Raw genomic sequence first — 18,573 nt, 5'->3', positions numbered from 1 at the left:
GGTCCTTAAAGCTGTACTAACAGACCTTATTCTCTGTGAAGCCCGTAAAATTTTCACCGAAAGCCAGATAAATTTTTCGAATGGTTTCCAGGTGCCAGTCTCTAACAGCTTCTGAAAAAATTCTGATGGAAAAAAATCATCCCCATTTCGCCATTTCCAGACAATGAAAATCCGACGACGGGGCGGGACCACTCTTTCCACAAGGCGTGGTCACAGGCGAATGACGTCACCGACAGGCGTGGAAAAACTCACGCATGCGCACGAGGGTTCAAGCTTGTCTGACGTGAAAACATATGAATCAAATCCATATAGTTTAAAAAAAAATAATAAAAAGGTACGATACTTTATGGACAGACCTCGTGTGTGTGTGTGTGTATATATGTGTATATATATATATATATATATATATATATATACACACACACACACACACACACTGGGGCAAAAAAAGTATTTAGTCAGCCCCTGATTGTGCAAGTTGTCCTACTTAGAAAGATGAGAGAGGTCTATAATTTACATCATAGGTACACTTCAACTGTGAGAGACAAAATGAGAAAAAAAATCCAAGAAATCACATTGTAGGATTTTTAAAGAATTTCTTTGTCAATTCTTTGTCAGATTTCTGGCTCCCAGAGACCTGTAACTTCTTTAAGAAGCTCTTCTGTCCTCCACCTGTTACCTGTATTAATTGCACCTGTTGGAATTCATTATCTGTTTAAAAGACACCTGTCCACAGCCTCAAACAGTCAGACTCCAAACTCAACCATGGCCAAATCCAAAGAGCTGTCGAAGGGCACCAGGAAGAAAATTGTAGCCCTGCACCAGGCTGGGAAGAGTGAATCTACAACAGGCAAGCAGGTTGGTGTGAATAAATCAACTGTGGGAGCAATTGTAAGAAATTGGAAGACATACAAAACCAATGATAATCTCTCTCGATCTGGGGCTCCACACAAGATCTCCTCCCGTGGGGTCAAAATGATCGTGAGAACGGTGAACAAAAATCCAAGAACTACACACTGGAACCGGATGAATGACCTGCAAAGAGCTGGGACCAAAGTAACAAAGGCTACACACTACACAGAGAGGGACTCAAATCCTGCAGTGCCAGGCATGTCCTCCTTCTTAAGCCAGTACTTGTCCTCCACCTGTCTGAAGTTTGCCAGAGAGCATATGGATGATCCAGAAGAAGATTGGGAGAATATTGTGGTCAGATGAAACCAGAATAGAACATTTTGGTAAGAATGCAACTTGTCATGTTTGGAAGTAGAAGAATGCTGAGTTGCATTCCAAGAACACCATACCTACTGTGAAGCATGGGGGTGGAAACATCATGCTTTGGGGCTGTTTTTCTGTAGAGGGGACAGGATGACTGATCCTTGTTAAAGGAAGAATGAACGGGGCCATGTATTGTGAGATTTTAAGCCAAAACCTCCTTCCATCAGTGAGCATTGAAGATGCAACATGGCTGGGTCTTCCAGCATGACATTGATCCTAAACACACCGCTCAGGCACTGAAGGAGTGGCTCTGTAAAAAGCATTTCATGGTCCTGAAGTGGCCGAGCCAGTCTCCAGACCTCAACCCCATAGACAGTTTGTGGAGGGAGTTGAAAGTCCGTGTTGCCCAGCGACAGCCCCAAAACATCACTGCTCTAGAGGAGATCTGCATGGAGGAATGGGCCAAAATAACAGCTAGTGTGTGCAAACCTGGTGAAGACTTAAAGGAAACGTTTGACCTCTGTCATTGCCAACAAAGATTATGTTACAAAGTATTGAGTTGAACTTTTGTTATTGACCAGATACTTATTTTCCACCATAATTTACAAATAAATTCTTTAAAAATCCTACAATGTGATTTCCTGTATTTTTTTTTCTCATTTTGTCTCTCATAGTTGAAGTGTACCTATGATGAAAATTACACCTCATCTTTCTAAGAAGGAGAACTTGCACAATCAGGGGCTGAATAAATACTTTTTTGCTCTACATATGTACTTTTTTGCTCTATATATATATATATATATATATATATATATATATATATAATTGACTCCCTCTAGACTGCTGAATGAAGATTTTATCTGCATTATTTTGTTTGCATTATTATGTAGGCTCGTGTGATAGCTTTGGTCTTTGTGTAACTGTCTGTATTTATTTAAACAAGATACCTTAAAAGCATCTAATTCAATCTTGAAAGTTGGCAGATACATTTTACCCTTGAATGGGAAGAAGTCATTTGATTTTGCTTACGTTTGGCCAGTGATCAATGTCACAGATCAAGCTCAACATGGGAACATATTCTTTTTCTTCAAAATGAGTCCCTATATTTTATTGTTTGTGAACATAACTGTTTAAAAGCCCACGTAACCTTTTGTCTTTGTGTCTGATACTTTGTGTAGTTGCTGTGCTCTCTGAGAATGTTTGATGTAATTGTTGTTCAGTAGCTTTGGAGAATTTATCAATTAATGCAGAGGTACCAGTCTTCACCCGGGTGAAGAGTAGCTGGCAGGTTTTAAACATTTTTCATTAAACAAAAGTCTGCACACACATAAACTTAAAGAAGTTTTATTATTTATTTGTAAGTGTTAAGTTTATTTTCAGACTGGCTGATGATGTGCCCAAGGTGATCGCCTTAAAGCCATGATTAAATCTGCTCGTTCACGTGTCTTGAAAACATGTTTTAGTTGCTAGCATCACATTGCCCATTGTGAACACCTAATGTTAGCATGACCGAATGGCTCCTTTGCGAACGTTTTATTACAAATATCTGCAGTAATATGGCTTGTTTTGCGTTTAATTGCATAATGGATTATCCTTACTATAATTCAGTCATCGGGTGCAAAACGTAACCATTTGTGGGCTCGTATTAAAGATCATCCATCCATCCATCCATCCATCCATTTTCTTCCGCTTCATCCGGGGTCAGGTCGCGGGGCAGCAGCTCAAGCAAAGCTGCCAAGACCTCGGCCACTTGGGAGGAGTTCTCACCCTGTCTCTAAGGGAGCACCCAGCCACCCTGAGGAGGAAACTCATCTCGGCCGCTTATACTTGCGATCTTGTTCTTTCGGTCATGAGCCAAATCTCATGACCATAGATGTGGGTTGGAACGTGGATCGATTGATAAATCGAGAGCTTTGCCCCCCTGCTCAGTTCTCTCTTCACCACGATGGTCCGATACAGCGACCGCATTACTGCAGATGCTGCACCGATCCGTCTGTCGATCTCACACTCTGTCCGTTCCTCTCTCGTGAACAAGACCCCGAGATACTTAAACTCCTCTACTTGAGGCAAGGACACTCCACCGACCTGAAGAGGGCAAAGCACCTTTTTCCGGTCCAGAACCATGGCCTCGGATTTGGAGGTGCTGATTTTTATCCCGGACGCTTCGCACTCGGCTGCAAACCACTCCAGTGCACGCTGAAGGTCCTGATTTGACGAAGCCAACAGAACCATATCATCCGCAAACAGCAGAAACGAGATTCTGTGGTTCCCAAACCGGACCCCCTCTACACCCTGGCTGCGCCTAGAAATTCTGGCGGAGGCCGACGTGCACTGGAAACAGGCTTGACTTACTACCGGCAATGGGAGCCAAGCTCCTGCTGCGGTCGTACAGGGACCGGATAGCCCTTAAAAAAGGACCCCAGACCCCGTACTCCCGGGGCACCCCCCACAGGGCGCCTCGAGGGACACGGTCGAGCGCCTTCTCCAGATCCACAAAACACATGTGGACTGGTTGGGCGAAGTCCCATGAACCCTCGAGCACCTGATGGAGGGTGTAGAGCTGGTCCAGTGTGTCGTAACCAGGGTGAACACCACACTGTTCCTCCTGAATCTGAGGTTCGACTATCGGTCGAATTCTCCTCTCCAGTACTCTGGAATAGACCTTACCGGGGAGGCTGAGGAGTGTGATCCCCCTGTAGTTGGAACACACCCTATGGTCCCCCTTCTTAAACAGAGGGACCACCACCCCGGTCTACCAATCCAGAGGCACTGTCCCCGACCGCCACGCGATGTTGCAGAGACAGTCCCACAACATCCAGAGACTTAAGGTACTCCAGACGGATTTCATCCACCCCAGGAGCCTTGCCACCAAGGAGCTTTCTGAACACCTCGGTGTCTTCGGCCTGGGTGATGGATGAGTCCGCCTCTGAGTCCCCAGTCTCTGCTTCCTCTTGGGAAGACGTGACGATGGGATTGAGGAGATCCTCGAAGTATTCCTTTCACTGCCCAACAACATCCCCGGTCAGGGTCAACAGCTCCCCACCCGCACTGTAGACAGTGTTGGTGGAGAGCTGCTTCCGCCTCCAGAGGCATCGGACGGTTTGCCAGAATTTCTTCGAGGCCAACCAATAGTCCTCCTCCATGGCCTCCCTGAACTCCTACCAGACCCGAGTTTTTATCTCTGCAATCGCACAGGCTGCAGCACGCTTGGCCTGCCGGTACCTGTCAGCTGCCTCCGGAGTCCCACCTGCCAACAAAGACAAGTAGGACTCCTTATTCAGCTTGACGGCATCCCTTACTTCCAGCGTCCACCACCGGGCTCGGGGGTTGCCGCAGCGACAGGGACCAGAGACCCTGCGACCACAGCTGCGAGCGGCCGCATCGACAATGGAGGTGGAGAACATGGTCCAGTCGGACTCCATGTCTCCAACCTCCCCCGGGATCTGGGAGAAGCTCTCCCGGAGGTGGGAGTTGAAGACCTCACTGACAGAGGGTTCTGCCAGTTGTTCCCAGCAGACCCTCACGATACGTTTGGGCCTGCCAGGTCTGACCGGCTTCCTCTCCTCCTAGCGGATCCAACTCACCACCGGGTGCTGATCGGTCGGCAGCTCAGCCCCTCTCTTCACCCGAGTGTCCGAGACACGTGGCCGAAGGTCAGATGATATGACTACAAAGTCGATCATCGACATCCGGCTCAGGGTGTCCTGGTGCCACGTGCACTTATGGACACCCTTGTGCTCGAACATGGTGTTCACGATGGACAAACTGGCTAATACAGAGGTCCAACAACTGAACACCACTCAGGTTCAGATCCAACAATTATTCTCAGCGCTTCACTTTTCCCACATTTTGTTATGTTACAGCCTTTATTCCAAAATAGATGAAATTCATTTTTTCCTCACAATTCTACACACAATACCCCATTTAGATTTTTGCAAATTTATTAAAAAAAAAAAAAAAGAAAAGAAATCACATCTACATAAGTATTCGCAGCCTTTGCCATGAAGCTCAAAATTGAGCTCAGGTTTACACTGATCATCCTTGAGATGTTTCTACCCCAGTCCACCTGGGGTAAATTCAGTTGATCGGACATGAAAGGCACACATACCTGTCTACATATAAGGTCCCACAGTTGACAGTGCATGTCAGAGCACAAACCAAGCATGAAGTCAAAGGAACTGTCTGTAGACTTCAGAGACGGGATTGTCTCAAGGCACAAATCTGGGGAAGGGTACAGAATAGTGATGTGAATCTCATCACTGACAACGATTTGATACGTATCTCAATACGATACGGATACACATAGCGATTCGATTTACCCCTGTTCCCGATTTGATGCCAATTCAATTCCTCACAATGCAATACGATGCAACTCAACATGATGCAAAGAAATTATACCAAAAATTTAAAATACCTGTGGTATGGTACTATAGTATTTTTCTTCTTCTGATTCTGCTAGAGGCAGAGGATTTGTTTTACTCCTTATAAGCAGCAAATTTACCAGATTCAACATTATGGAACAGGAATCAGTTTCCTCATGTGTGAAATCTGCTTCATCACACTGTCAGAACTTAAACAGCAAGGCGTCATCACTCTCAATGAGTGACTTAAAGTGAGTCACTCATTGACAGAGTACCGCCTTGGCAAAAGTAATTTGAGATACTTTTCTCACCAGAATTTTGCTGGAGGTTTACAATCTTAGAATACCCGAGTGGAGCAGCAACAGTCATATGTTTAGCAGCACGACATTCTTTCCAAATGACCTGCGTCATGTGAAGTTTCCCATCTTTTTTAAAACAGCCAAAGTATCTCCAAATGCCTGATTTAAATGTTTTAGGTGTGTGAAAAATCTCCAACCACTCGTGGACTTCCATGTTTGTTGTGGTAGAAATGTGCTTTCTGGCTTCCGCCTGTGTTCAAAACAAAATGCGAAGCAGGGATGATGCATTCAATGTGCCTCGGAAAAAAATCAATACAAGCACACAGCGAGCAATGCAATGGCAATTTCGACTGTTAATTGATTCGATGCACACTGAATGAATTGATACACTCGCATTGTGCATGTTTGTATCTTGATACCGATTCATATTTGTCAGGTTTGACCTCGCCTGGACATACAAGAAATGACACTTGAGACAAGAACTCAGAGAGTTGAGATGTCTTTAGTGAGCTTTGCAAAGGGGAGACGCAGCAGAGCTTGCTATGTGCAGTTCTCCAACTGTGACATCCTCTGCGAGGCTCTTTTATTGTGTGTAAAAAAACAAAGATAAGGGTGGGGGCTACATGAGTCCACATGCGTGTGGTTACAACATGTGCTATTAGTCATGTGCAGATACGTATGCAATCAACTGAAACATTCTGATCTTAGGTACAGAGTGAGTGGTTTTGCTGAAGCTTGCTAAATGTCAAACCGCAAACAGGCTGACCTGCAGCTGTGCTATCTATCTGGGAATATCTGAGAGAAACAGTTTGCAGAATTTAAGATACAAAAGGAACAATATAAACGAGCAGATGTAATAAAAGATAATAAATGATAACATGTTTGTACAGTACATTTTATCTAACATATCCCTCCTGTTTATCGTTTATTACATCTCAACCACATCCAATACATTAATCACAACCACTTGTTAAGAACATTTTCAGTTATAACATCATAGACGAATGCGGAGATGAATATAGTAACCAAAAACAGGAAGACAAAATGACAGTGAACCAATGATAGAGATTTTAAATCGTTATGTGGTGTCTTTTATTGTTTACAGGGTGCTGTCAGAACTCTCAGGAATATCGACCTCATAATCAGGTGGTTGATACGGCCGGGCATCGGCATATGGCGATTGGCGGACATCATATTCTGGTTCCTGCTCAAAATTATCGGTTGACAATGGTTGGAAATGGGTAGTTTCTCGATGGAGGTCTCGCTGTACGACATTACATTGGACAAAGGTGTTGGAGACTAATTTTACAATCATGGAACGGAGGCAAGGCACTATGCAGCAAAGTAAGAGTGCAAAAACTGCAACAATGATCAATAGAGGGGTTAAAGCTCATAGTAGAAGTTGCCACCAACTTCCTGATGTAAACCATGACCAGAAACTCCAGCTAGGCGATGACATTGTTGCTTGGACAGAGTCACGGACCTCTGTCATCGCTTGTAGGGCTCGGGTGATGGCACCTCCGTCAGCTGTGTTGTCCGGGATAAAGGTGCAGCACGCTGTGCCCACCAAAGCACACACTCCACCGGAGGGTACGGTCAGCTGATCAAGAACCATACGGTTTTGTAGTACCATCAGTCGCAGGGCCCTAATTTCTTCGGCAGTTGCGTTGGCCATCTCGAGTGTGGAGTTCATGAATTGCAGAAACTTCCAGCGGGTGAACTCAACTTCTAGAGCTACGAGGTTGTCGCCAACATGCGGAAGCATGCCGAATAGTGACCTCCATCCCTGATGGAATATTCTTTTATCACTAGGAATATGGCTGGTATCAGACAGTTCTTGTTTAACGCAAACATTATGTGGTTCACGGAACTTGACGGTGGCTTCGGACCATTGGTCTTTAGGAATATGTATCACTGGTTCGTGTAAATAAATCATTCCACATCTTCCACCCCAATTGAGAGGAAGGTGAGTGTAAACGTTGGTCCCGCATAGCCAATAGTAATCAGTACGGGCTCTTGTGCCCTTCTGGGTTGGCGCTATGGCTGCACAGTAACAGCGCTTAATGTAAGGGGCCTGGGTGGTGTTACACCAGAAACGGTCTGCGTCCCTGACGAGGCGAGCCTTGTTCCATTGGGTTTTATCCTGTTTACAGGTTTTATTTCTGTTGCATTCATTTTTTGCTGTTCGATTTACATAGTCGCAGAAGGTGTAAGTAAAATTGCAGGAGTGAGGTGGAAGCCACCAAAGCAGGTTTGAGCCATTCCCATTTACGCAATAATCAAAGCTATGATAAGGCATTATATCAGTTATCAGTAAGGGGTCCTGCACCTGGGGCCATGATAACATAGGAGGTAAACCGGAATCGGTACAGTTCTTTCTCACCAAGGGAGACGCAGTGGTTTTGTTCAGAGGTACAGAATAATTTCTTGGGTAGGTTGACAGGCCCATCAAACAATCAGTATTAGCTTGAGACATTGGAGTAGCATGTAGTCCATTATGTGTGGTGGAAACAGGCATATGAGTACAGACATAACAGTCGGTACGGTTCACCAGATGTGAAGTGTAATTCACGTAGCGCCACCACATGTTGGTATGGTAAGGGTGTTGTGGTTCGTCAGGGTGGTCGATGTATCGTTTTTCTCTTCGGGTGAGAGGTTGAACAGGGGTTGATTCATCGAGATCAGTTTCAGAAGGGGGAGGTCGTTTCCACGTCTGCCACAGTAGGTATCCCAGTAGACAAAAACATGCTAAGATCACAACACACCAGACTACCTACTAGACTCGCCCACAGCCACGGCACCTGGCACGTGGGTTGGGCGTATTTTGCGGTTCAGCCATTGGTGCTAGGCCACAGCGTCACCTATAAGCCACTCTAAGTGAGTAAGGATTTCCCTGCTTCACTGACGTTGAGACGAGATACCACTATACGGTGAATCCCCTTTGTAGTCAGACTTCCCCTTTACTCATTTGTGGTTATAGGCACACGCTGCAGCTTACAGTGACTTAGATGTATCCATGAAGGTCTTTCATCGATCTTCACGGCTGTTGGTGTGGTCAGCAATACTTGGAACCGGCTTTCCCACCGTGGGCTGGACCAGTTTTTCCTTTTTATGACCTTGGTAAACACGTAGTCTCCTGGCTTCACTGTTTTGGTATCCTGTGGAGACAGAGAATCAGTCGGCAGTAACTGTGCTTTTAACACATCCTTTTCCTGAAGTATCTTTTTCATAAAATCTGCTAAGGTCAATTTGTCATCTGCCTTTTGTAAATCTGATCCAAAGAGTGGGAGGCGATAAGGTCTACCATGCAAAATCTCAAAAGGTGACAGCCCTTGTGGCGTGGGTGTGATGTGCATATATAATTTTACCAGGTCCAGACATTCAGGCCAGGGTCGTCTTGTTTCGGCCATGGTTTTCCTGAGCCTGGACTTGATTGTCCCATTAGTTCATTCCACGAGTCCTGCACTTTGTAGGTGATATGCACAATGATGTTTTAACTGAATGCCCAATGTTTGTGTCAGGTGTTGTATCATGGTGTTGACAGTATTAATCTCCACATGCCTAGTACAAAAACATTTCTGCTGCTGAAGGTCCCAGTGAGCACAGTCCTATCTGTAAATGGAAGCTCAGATCCATCAGGACTCTTTCTAGAGCTGGCCACCTGTCTAAACTGAGCGAACAGGCGGGAAGGGCCTTAGTCAGGGAGGTGACCAAGAACCCAGAAGGTCACTCTGTCAGAGCTTCAGCATTCCTCTGTGGAGAGAGGAGAACCTTGGAGAAGGGCAACCATCTCTGCAGCAATCCACTAATCAGGCCTATATGGTAGAGTGGCCAGACAGAAGCTACTCCTTAGTAACATGCACATGGCAACCCACGTGCAGTTTGCCAAATGGCACCTGAAGGACTCTCAGACCATGAGAAACAAAATTCTCTGGTCTGATGAGACAACAATTGAACTCTTTGACTTGAATACCAGGCATCATGTTTGGAGGAAACCAGGCACCATCCCTACAGTGAAGCATGGTGGTGGCAAAAACCATGTCCTGGGGATGTTTATCAACAGCAGGAAATGGGAGACAAGTCAGGATTGAGGGAAAGATGAATGCAGCAATGTACAGAGACATCCAGGATGAAAATCTGCTCTGACCTCAGACTGGGGTGACGGTTCATCTTTCAGCAAGACAGTGACCCTAAGCACACAGCCAAGATATCAAAGGAGTGGCTTCAGGACAACGCTGTGAATGTCCTTGAGTCACCCAGCCAGAGCTCAGACCTGAATCTGATTGAACATCTCTGGAGAGATCTGAAAATGGCTGTGCACCAATGCTCCCCATCCAGCGTGATGGATCTTGACAGGTCCTGCAAAGAGGTATGGGCAAAACTGCCAAATGATATGTGCGCCAAATCTGTGGCATCATATTTGTGAAGACTTGCGGCTGTAATTGCTGCCAAATTTGCATCAACAAAGTATTGAACAAAGGATGTGAATACTTGGGTACTTGTGATTTCTTACTTTTTTATTTTTAATAAATTTGCAAAAATATAAAACAACTTTTTTCATGTTGTCATTATGGGGTGTTGCGAGTAGAATTTTGAGGGGAAAAATTATTTACTCCATTTTGGAATCAGGCTGTAACATAACAAAATGTGAAGGGCTGTGAATACTTTCTGAATGCACCGTATGACGGCTGCAGTGAGCCCTGCATCTTCAGACAGGTACCAGATCATATACTTATTAAATGTAGTTCTGCTTTAATCCACTTTTTTCAGCTATCTTGACTGCTTAGAGAAGTAGAGGAGGCTCTTTGGAGAAGCTGACAATATGTGTGTGATGTCTGCTGTTCCCTGATGTCATCCTTCCCTTAATATTGCTTCTACTCTCACCCATTTCTAAATGAATATAGTGTATGTATTTATTTATTTATTTCTAAATGAGAAATGGGCCTTCCATTAAGTGAATTGCACTTCTTAGGGAGTTATATTAATGGATATGTACAGTCTTCATCATGCACACAGTATGTTTTACCCTGGAATGACTTTAGGTAGTTATTTACTTCCACGCATAGGTCACCTTTTTACCATGTCACATTTTCCAGAAACATTGTCATTAAAAGGTTAAAGGTTGTTGAATAATACACTAAACGTAAGGTAATTTGTGTGCTGGAGCTGTGGATTGAGTTGATGAAATACCTTTGTCATTAGGATTGAGCAGTTAAACAATTCCTTTGCCAATGGCTGACCGACATCACGGTGTGGAGACACCATCATGATGCCTCGCCCACACACACTAATTCCATTGTTCATGCTATGATGTCAAACATACTTATTTGTTCACCCTCTGGATTTGCCTGGAGAACAAGTTGATCACTGGTGATGTGCATCAAGGAGTATCAACCAGCAAATGCTGAAATGACTGATGGTGTCTTTATTTGTATATAAAACAGCTAATATGAGGAGTAACTGCACCAGGCCATGGCAAGCCAAACACAGGCTAGGCCAAGGCGGGCAGTTTGAGTATGCTTTGGTAGAATGTCTATCCAATCCAATCCAGTTTATTTGTAGAGCACATTTAAAACAACAGGGTTGACCAAAGTGCTGTACAATAAAGACATAAATAAAATGGATACATGGTAGACAACAGTGGCAACAGTATAAGTCTTTACAACAGTAAAATCATCAACTCTCTAGTCAAAAGCCAAAGAAAACAAATATGTTTTAAGGTGAGATTTAAAGACAAGAAGTGAATCTGCCTGCCTGATACAGAGAGGCAGGTCATTCCACAATCTGGGACCAACAACAGAAAAAGCTCTATCACCTCTGAGTTTGAGCTTGGCAGGAGAAACTACAAGTAGAGCTTGATCTCATGACCTGAGACAATGTGATGGAGAGTAAGACACGAGCAGGTCAGACAGATAACGTGGGGCAAGATCATTGAGACATTTAAAAACAAACAATAAAATTTTGAAATCACTACGATATCAAACTGGCAACCAGTGAAGGGAAGAAAGAATGGGTGAAATATGGTCATGCTTCCAGGATCCAGTTTAAAGACAGGCTGCAGCATTCTGAACCAGCTGCAGCCGTGCAAGCGAGGCCTGGCTGTTACGTTATACAGCGCCGGTATCCCCAGTCTAGGGAAAGGTACTATCCTGCTTAGGTCAGAACAGCTTAGTGGCCATGAAGAAGCACAATTCTGCATCCAATTTTCAACAGAAAAGTTATTATGAGATATTGATAAGAGATCACCTGCCTGGAGTTACACAGAGATATGTCTGGGCTACACTGGGCCAAAGCAGTTGCATCCGATTGTCCTGGGTGGAGATCTGTGCTGTTCGTGTAGCAACAGCATAGTGACACACAGCTTGGCATCCAGGTTTCACGCTAGGCACAGTAAAAGTTTATCTAAAATATCAAGAAGTTTGTCTCGCAGGAATTACACGGACATGCGCCAGGGTTTAGTTGTGCCATTGTAAACGCTTATTGAGTGTTGTTAGAAGGAAAGTCGATGTAACACAGTGGTAAACATACCACTGTCCCAGCTTTTTTGAAACATGTTCAATTTCAATTTATTAATTTATACAGCACCAACTCACGACAAAGTTGCCCCAAGGCGCGTCACACAATTCATAACAACACAAAATAATTTCAAATCAAAATTAAATCAAGAAAAGCACAATAAAAAGATAAAACACAGTAGAATTAAAAAAAATTACAAAGCAAACACAAAAACAAATAAATTAATAATAAGACAGTCCATTCTTTGTAGGTGAGAAAACCTGCAAAACTGACAGGGGATCAGATACTTATTTTCCCCAGTGTGTGTGTGTGTGTGTGTGTGTGTGTGTGTGTGTGTGTGTGTGTGTGTGTGTGTATGTATATATAGAAAAGTATCTAACCTTTTTATTTTTTTCAAAAACCTGATGGATTTGAATCACGTGTGCTTGCATGAGCCAACCTTGAACCTTTGTGCGCATGTGATTTTTTTTTTTTTTTTTTTACGCCTGTCGGTTGCGTCATTTGCTTGTAAGCAGCCTTTGTGTGAGGATGGGTGGAGTTGCTCATCGTTTTTTTTCTTTGCAAGGAAATGGCGGAACAACTGGAGCAGCGCGACTTCATCAAATTTTGCCAGAAACTGGGCCACAGCCAGGTGGAAACCATTCGGATTATTCAGACGGCTTTTGGTGACGATCCTCTGGGCATCACACAGATTAAGGAGCGGTACAACCAGTTTAAAGACGTCCGCACAACGGTGGAGAGCGCGCCGCGCTCCGGTCGGCATCAGCATGCTGAAACGACTGGATCATTTCCAAACTGAACTCTGTGGTGATGTGGGACCGTCATGTGATTATCCGAGAAATTGCGGAAGAGGTGGACATCAGCACTTTTTCGGCACATTCCACTGTGAAAGAAGATTTTGCCATGAAAAGAGTGGCGGCGAAATTCATCGGCACGAAGCTGATGGTGCAGCAACAGCGCCTCCGTGTTGAAGCCTCATCACGGAGGGGTGTCTGTATTTGTTTGTGTCACGTTTTATTGTAACAGTGGTGGTAGCAGTGGAAATGGGGCGGGGGATGCAATAGTGTTCAAATTCCACACAGCTTGAGAAACAAAGCTGATGAGGAACCTGGTGGTCCTGGTGTAGATGCTCCTGCACCTTATTCCTGATGGCAGGAGGGAAAACTGTCCATGTAAGGGGTGGGAGAAGTCTTTGATGATGCTGGAAGCTCTATGGATGCAACGGTGAGTGATGATCTCCAGCAGAGATGGGACGGGAACAACAATGCTTTTCTCTGCTGTTCTCACAAACCTGTTCAGCTGTTTTAGGATGCTGTGCAAGTTCCAAATCAGGCCATGATGCAGTAGATCAGAACACTTTTCATAGTGTCCCTGTAGGAGGTGGTGAGGGCTAGAATGGGTAGGCTGATCTACTTTACCTTTGAGAGGGGTTATAGTCGCTGTTGTGTCTTCTTTATGATGGGCATGGCGTTGGTTGATATGACAGGTCGTCCGCCAGGTGTGCACCCATTAACTTGATGATGTTGACCCTCTCCACAACCTCACCACCTATGTTTTTTTTTTTTGGGGGGGCAGGCTGGTGGTGCTAAGCATGGGCCTTCCTGAAGTCTGACCATTTCCTTTGTCTTTCAACATTCAGGAAGAGTTTGTGTTTGTTGCACCATTCTGCCAGCTGCTCCACCTTCATCCTGGAGGCTTTTAATTGTTATTGTTTTGTGGGACCTGTGGTTGGTATGTTGGGATTGGTTGTCTATGAATGTTTGAGTTGTAGCACGTTTGTTTTCTCTTTAGCTGTTCTTGTTCTTGAATAGATATGTCTTAAGTCTGGACTTAAATGTCTCTACAGAATCTGACTGTTTTATCTTTGTAGGGAGGTTATTCCACAAAACAGGTGCATGATAAGAGAAAGCTCTGTGGCATGCAGACTTTTTATTCACCCGAGGGACACAAAGCAGTCCTGCGCCCTGAGAACGCAGAGCCCGGGCTGGTACGTAGGATTTAATTAGGTCAGCTAAGTAGGAAGGTGCTAGTCCGTGACTAATTTTATAGGTTAGTAACAGGAAACCAGTGAAGAGATGCCAAAATGGGTGTAATATGATTGAACTTTCTGCTTTCTGTCAAAACTGTGGCATCAGCATTTTGAACCATTTGGAGACCCTTAATGCTGGACTGCGGTAAACCAGAAAATAGAACCAGAAGACAGAACATTGCTGTAGTCCAATCTAGAAGAGATTAATGCATGAATCAGGGTCTCTTCATCAGCCATAAACAGGATGGCTGTGTTTCGCAGGTGTAAGAAAGCAGTCCTCGTAATATCTCTAGTGTGTAGGTCAAAGGACAGCATGTCCATCATCTGTATGTGCTTGTCCTTGTATCTGTTGTTGTCAACAAGCAAATATTAGACACCAAATTGTCACAGACCCAAGATATTAGAGATACAAGTTCATATCACAACCATTTCACATAAGTTCAGAGGGCGCCGACTGACCTACATCTTCTGGATTAAATCAGGGAAGATTCAAATGTCAGTGAGTACCAGAATACTTGCTTCTGTATTCTGCAGCATCTGTTCAGCAGGAATTGCTGTTCCTTCAAGACGAAGCTCGTGTAAATTTGGATTGAATGATCACTTCAAAATTGACTCATGTTTGTGGTTTGTTTACCCAGCATTATTTTGTATGAAGTAGTTATGTACTTATTACACACGGAATCTATTCTGCTGCAGTCCATTATTTTCAAACCTGGCTTTTCTGATACATGTTTTTCTAAAAAGGATATTTATTTATTTATTTTTGCATTTTATTGGTGGGGAAACTAGGTTCATTTGCATCACTTTCTCTGCAAATCATTGACTAGACTCTGAAATGATCTGCCAATCACTTTTACTTTCGCTGCACATGCCCCAACAGAAACGCAGGAGTCTGTCTTTCTGATAGCTTTTCTGTATAATGGAATAATGGTGTTCCACATAACAAAAGCCTAAGGGTTTTCTAAGTGCAATTTACTTTATCCCTTTCAATATTAGTGGGGGACATCTGGTCTTTATTCCTGGCCTTTATTTTAGAGGCACTGATTTAAAAAAAAAAACGGTGTCACAGACCAAATGGTCCCCCTAAAATTGGTCCCCCCTGATAACCCGGTTCACAGATTAACACCTAATTTCTGCTTCAAACTGCACACCAGTCATCATCTATCGCAGCGACACATATCTGAAGCTTTTGTACTACAATCATTTCCACATTAATTCAGCATTATTTCATCATAAAAGGAGGGGGAAACAATCAGAGCGCCGTGGCTAAACGAGCTGCTAGTTGATAGCGTTCACTGCGCGTTGGACGTTTCAAAGCGTCACAGAATTTCGCCTCATTCCTGCTTAAAACTGACTTTAGAATGATTTAAGAGGTTTTACCTTTATCATCTGATGGTTAATAATCCCATTAAAGGTGATAGAGAGAGGTTGAATGGGGCATTAATCCTTGTTCTGTGATGTGATATGTAGCCCAAAAAAAATTGGTTGGGTCTGTAATGGCTCAGAACCTTCCTAAAAGGCTCTCTGAAACAGCTATGTTACTATGCTGAGTTTAGAATGCCTCGTTTGCTTTTAATGGCGTCGTTTCGGAGCTCATTTGGCAACCTCATTATGAAATGCACGTAGATGTTGGCGCTGATCGGTTGCCGTTGTTTGATTGGCTGCCCTTGCTCTCACTGAAAATGCCGCTAAGAGGATTAGGAAAATCTCCGGTTCAACTCAGAACAGAATGAAAATTGCTGATTCGCTCATTTCGCTGTCAATCAAAACTGGATTCAGCCTCAGACAGATCATCCAATCATCATGCAGAAGCTGGGCGTCCGGGCCAGCCGAGGCCAGCACACTGCCCCATAGACCCCCAGACACACAGAGCCTCCGATGGGCGGGACAAAGCCCAGCATTTATCCAATGACTCGTTTCATTTTGCTGCACTTGTGTCGCTATTGAAGTCTGTGGACAATGGTTTAAAGCACTGTGAAGCTGCGGGTTTGAGTGAGAGGAAATCTGCGTTGTTACCAGTGATAAGAAGCTGATTCTGAACAAAAGTTGAGTGCGTTGTAGCGAAAACGAGACGACAGTAATCTTCACTAACTTATTTAACAGATCATGTTTCAACATTGCTGTTGAGTGATAAATCTTGTTCCTCGCCCACCAACATGAAGTCAGCCAGAGGCTGACTGTGACATAAAGTCCAGTCACAAAATAATAATGATAATAAAAAAAAAAATGATCCGAAATAAATTTAAAAACAAATTTAAAACAAAAGAAAATGTGATACTTACAGGCTGTACTGATTGCTGGGGTTGATTTTGTCGCAAAGTCAGAACTGACCCTCTACTGAGTATTAAATGCCGACTGAAGCCAGCTCGAAATTGTGCAAGGTTTGTGAAACAGTCCTCTGTGAAATGCGCAGAGCAAAGAAATAGTCGGCAGTTGTATGTACTGGGGATGCGGTTAAAAATGAATAAAAGCCATTGATCGCGTACATTGCTTTCCGTGGGAAGAATATGTAAAGATCGTAGTCCGCTATGACAGCCTGGGAAGGCACACCTGTAGCTCGCCATTGCTCCTCTTCCAGTGGTAGGAATGGGTGGGCACAACCTTACGAATAATTAATTTCGAAGGGGCGTGTGTGAAAGGGGGTGTGTGTGTGTGTGTGTGGGGGGGGGGGCTATTGGTGAAAAAGTGACGTAACTTTTCTCTCAAAAACGGATTGGCCTGTTTTCTAGGGGCAATTCAAAAAAGGAGAAATACTTGAAATAGAGGTTCTGAAACTTGCTGGCACTTCGTGTGTATTTCCCACAGCGGGGAGACGCTGAACTAACACCAAAAACATGAAAAAGATGATTTTGATTCTCTATCCCCTTTAATTCATTTGATTGCTTTGGGTGAAGAGACTTAGACGTGCTGCTGTGGTCTGAAATGACGCACGTGCAGATGCAAAAGGCGGACCGATTTCGGTCTATTCGGTTTGCGACACCGGTAAAGTGGTAAGGAGAGACATTTAGCATAGGTCACCTATGTTGGGAATCAAACCTGTGTAACCAAGCATATGTGGTTCAGTACTTTAACCCCCCTCCTCCACCAGGGCACTGCAATGTACTCACTCCAGATAACTGCACCTTTGCTCTGTGTGTGCTTTCAGACCTGTGGATGGGGAGCAACAAAAACAGACTCACTCCTTTGTGGACCAGCTGCCTGTGTCTGAGATCATTCATCAGGTAAGGAACGGGTCAGTTGAAACATTTTTGTTTTACGTTATATATACTCAACAAAAATATAAACGCAACACTTTTGGTTTTGCTCCCATTTTGTATGAGATGAACTCAAAGATCTAAAACTTTTTCCACATACACAATATCACCATTTCCCTCAAATATTGTTCACAAACCAGTCGAAATCTGTGATAGTGAGCACTTCTCCTTTGCTGAGATAATCCATCCCACCTCACAGGTGTGCCATACCGAGATGCTGATTAGACACCATGATTAGTGCACAGGTGTGCCTTAGACTGCCCACAATAAAAGGCCACTCTGAAAGGTGCAGTTTTATCACACAGCACAATGCCACAGATGTCGTAAGATTTGAGGGAGCGTGCAGTTGGCATGCTGACAGCAAGAATGTCAACCAGAGCTGTTGCTCGTGTATTGAATGTTCATTTCTCTACCATAAGCCGTCTCCAAAGGCGTTTCAGAGAATTTGGCAGTACATCCAACCAGCCTCACAACCACAGACCACGTGTAACCACACCAGCCCAGGACCTCCACATCCAGCATGTTTACCTCCAAGATCGTCTGAGACCAGCCACTCGGACAGCTGCTGAAACAATCGGTTTGCATAACCAAAGAATTTCTGCACAAACTGTCAGAAACCGTCTCAGGGAAGCGCATCTGCATGCTCGTCGTCCTCATCGGGGTCTCGACCTGACTCCAGTTCGTCGTCGTAACCGACTTGAGTGGGCAAATGCTCACATTCGCTGGCGTTTGGCACGTTGGAGAGGTGTTCTCTTCACAGATGAATCCCGGTTCACACTGTTCAGGGCAGATGGCAGACAGCGTGTGTGGCGTCGTGTGGGTGAGCAGTTTTCTGATGTCAATGTTGTGGATCGAGTGGCCCATGGTGGCGGTGAGGTTATGGTATGGGCAGGAGTCTG

The 18,573-nt window shown here is 44.3% G+C and overlaps 1 protein-coding gene across 1 annotated transcript in view; it reads left to right on the top strand.

The window, feature by feature from the left end:
- The window catches only part of pigk (phosphatidylinositol glycan anchor biosynthesis, class K), a 43,886-nt gene that overhangs the window by 13,975 nt on the left and 11,338 nt on the right, over positions 1-18,573 (top strand). Inside the window, exons 6-8 of the mRNA XM_034182599.1 lie at positions 6,098-6,168; positions 11,738-11,763; positions 17,566-17,641. Of these exons, the coding sequence (XP_034038490.1) occupies positions 6,098-6,168; positions 11,738-11,763; positions 17,566-17,641 (173 nt within the window). The remainder of the gene's footprint in view (positions 1-6,097; positions 6,169-11,737; positions 11,764-17,565; positions 17,642-18,573) is intronic.

Source organism: Thalassophryne amazonica, chromosome 12 (genome assembly GCF_902500255.1).
Source record: "Thalassophryne amazonica chromosome 12, fThaAma1.1, whole genome shotgun sequence".
NCBI lineage: Eukaryota > Metazoa > Chordata > Actinopteri > Batrachoidiformes > Batrachoididae > Thalassophryne > Thalassophryne amazonica.
This window is presented reverse-complemented; position numbering and strand designations above follow the sequence as displayed.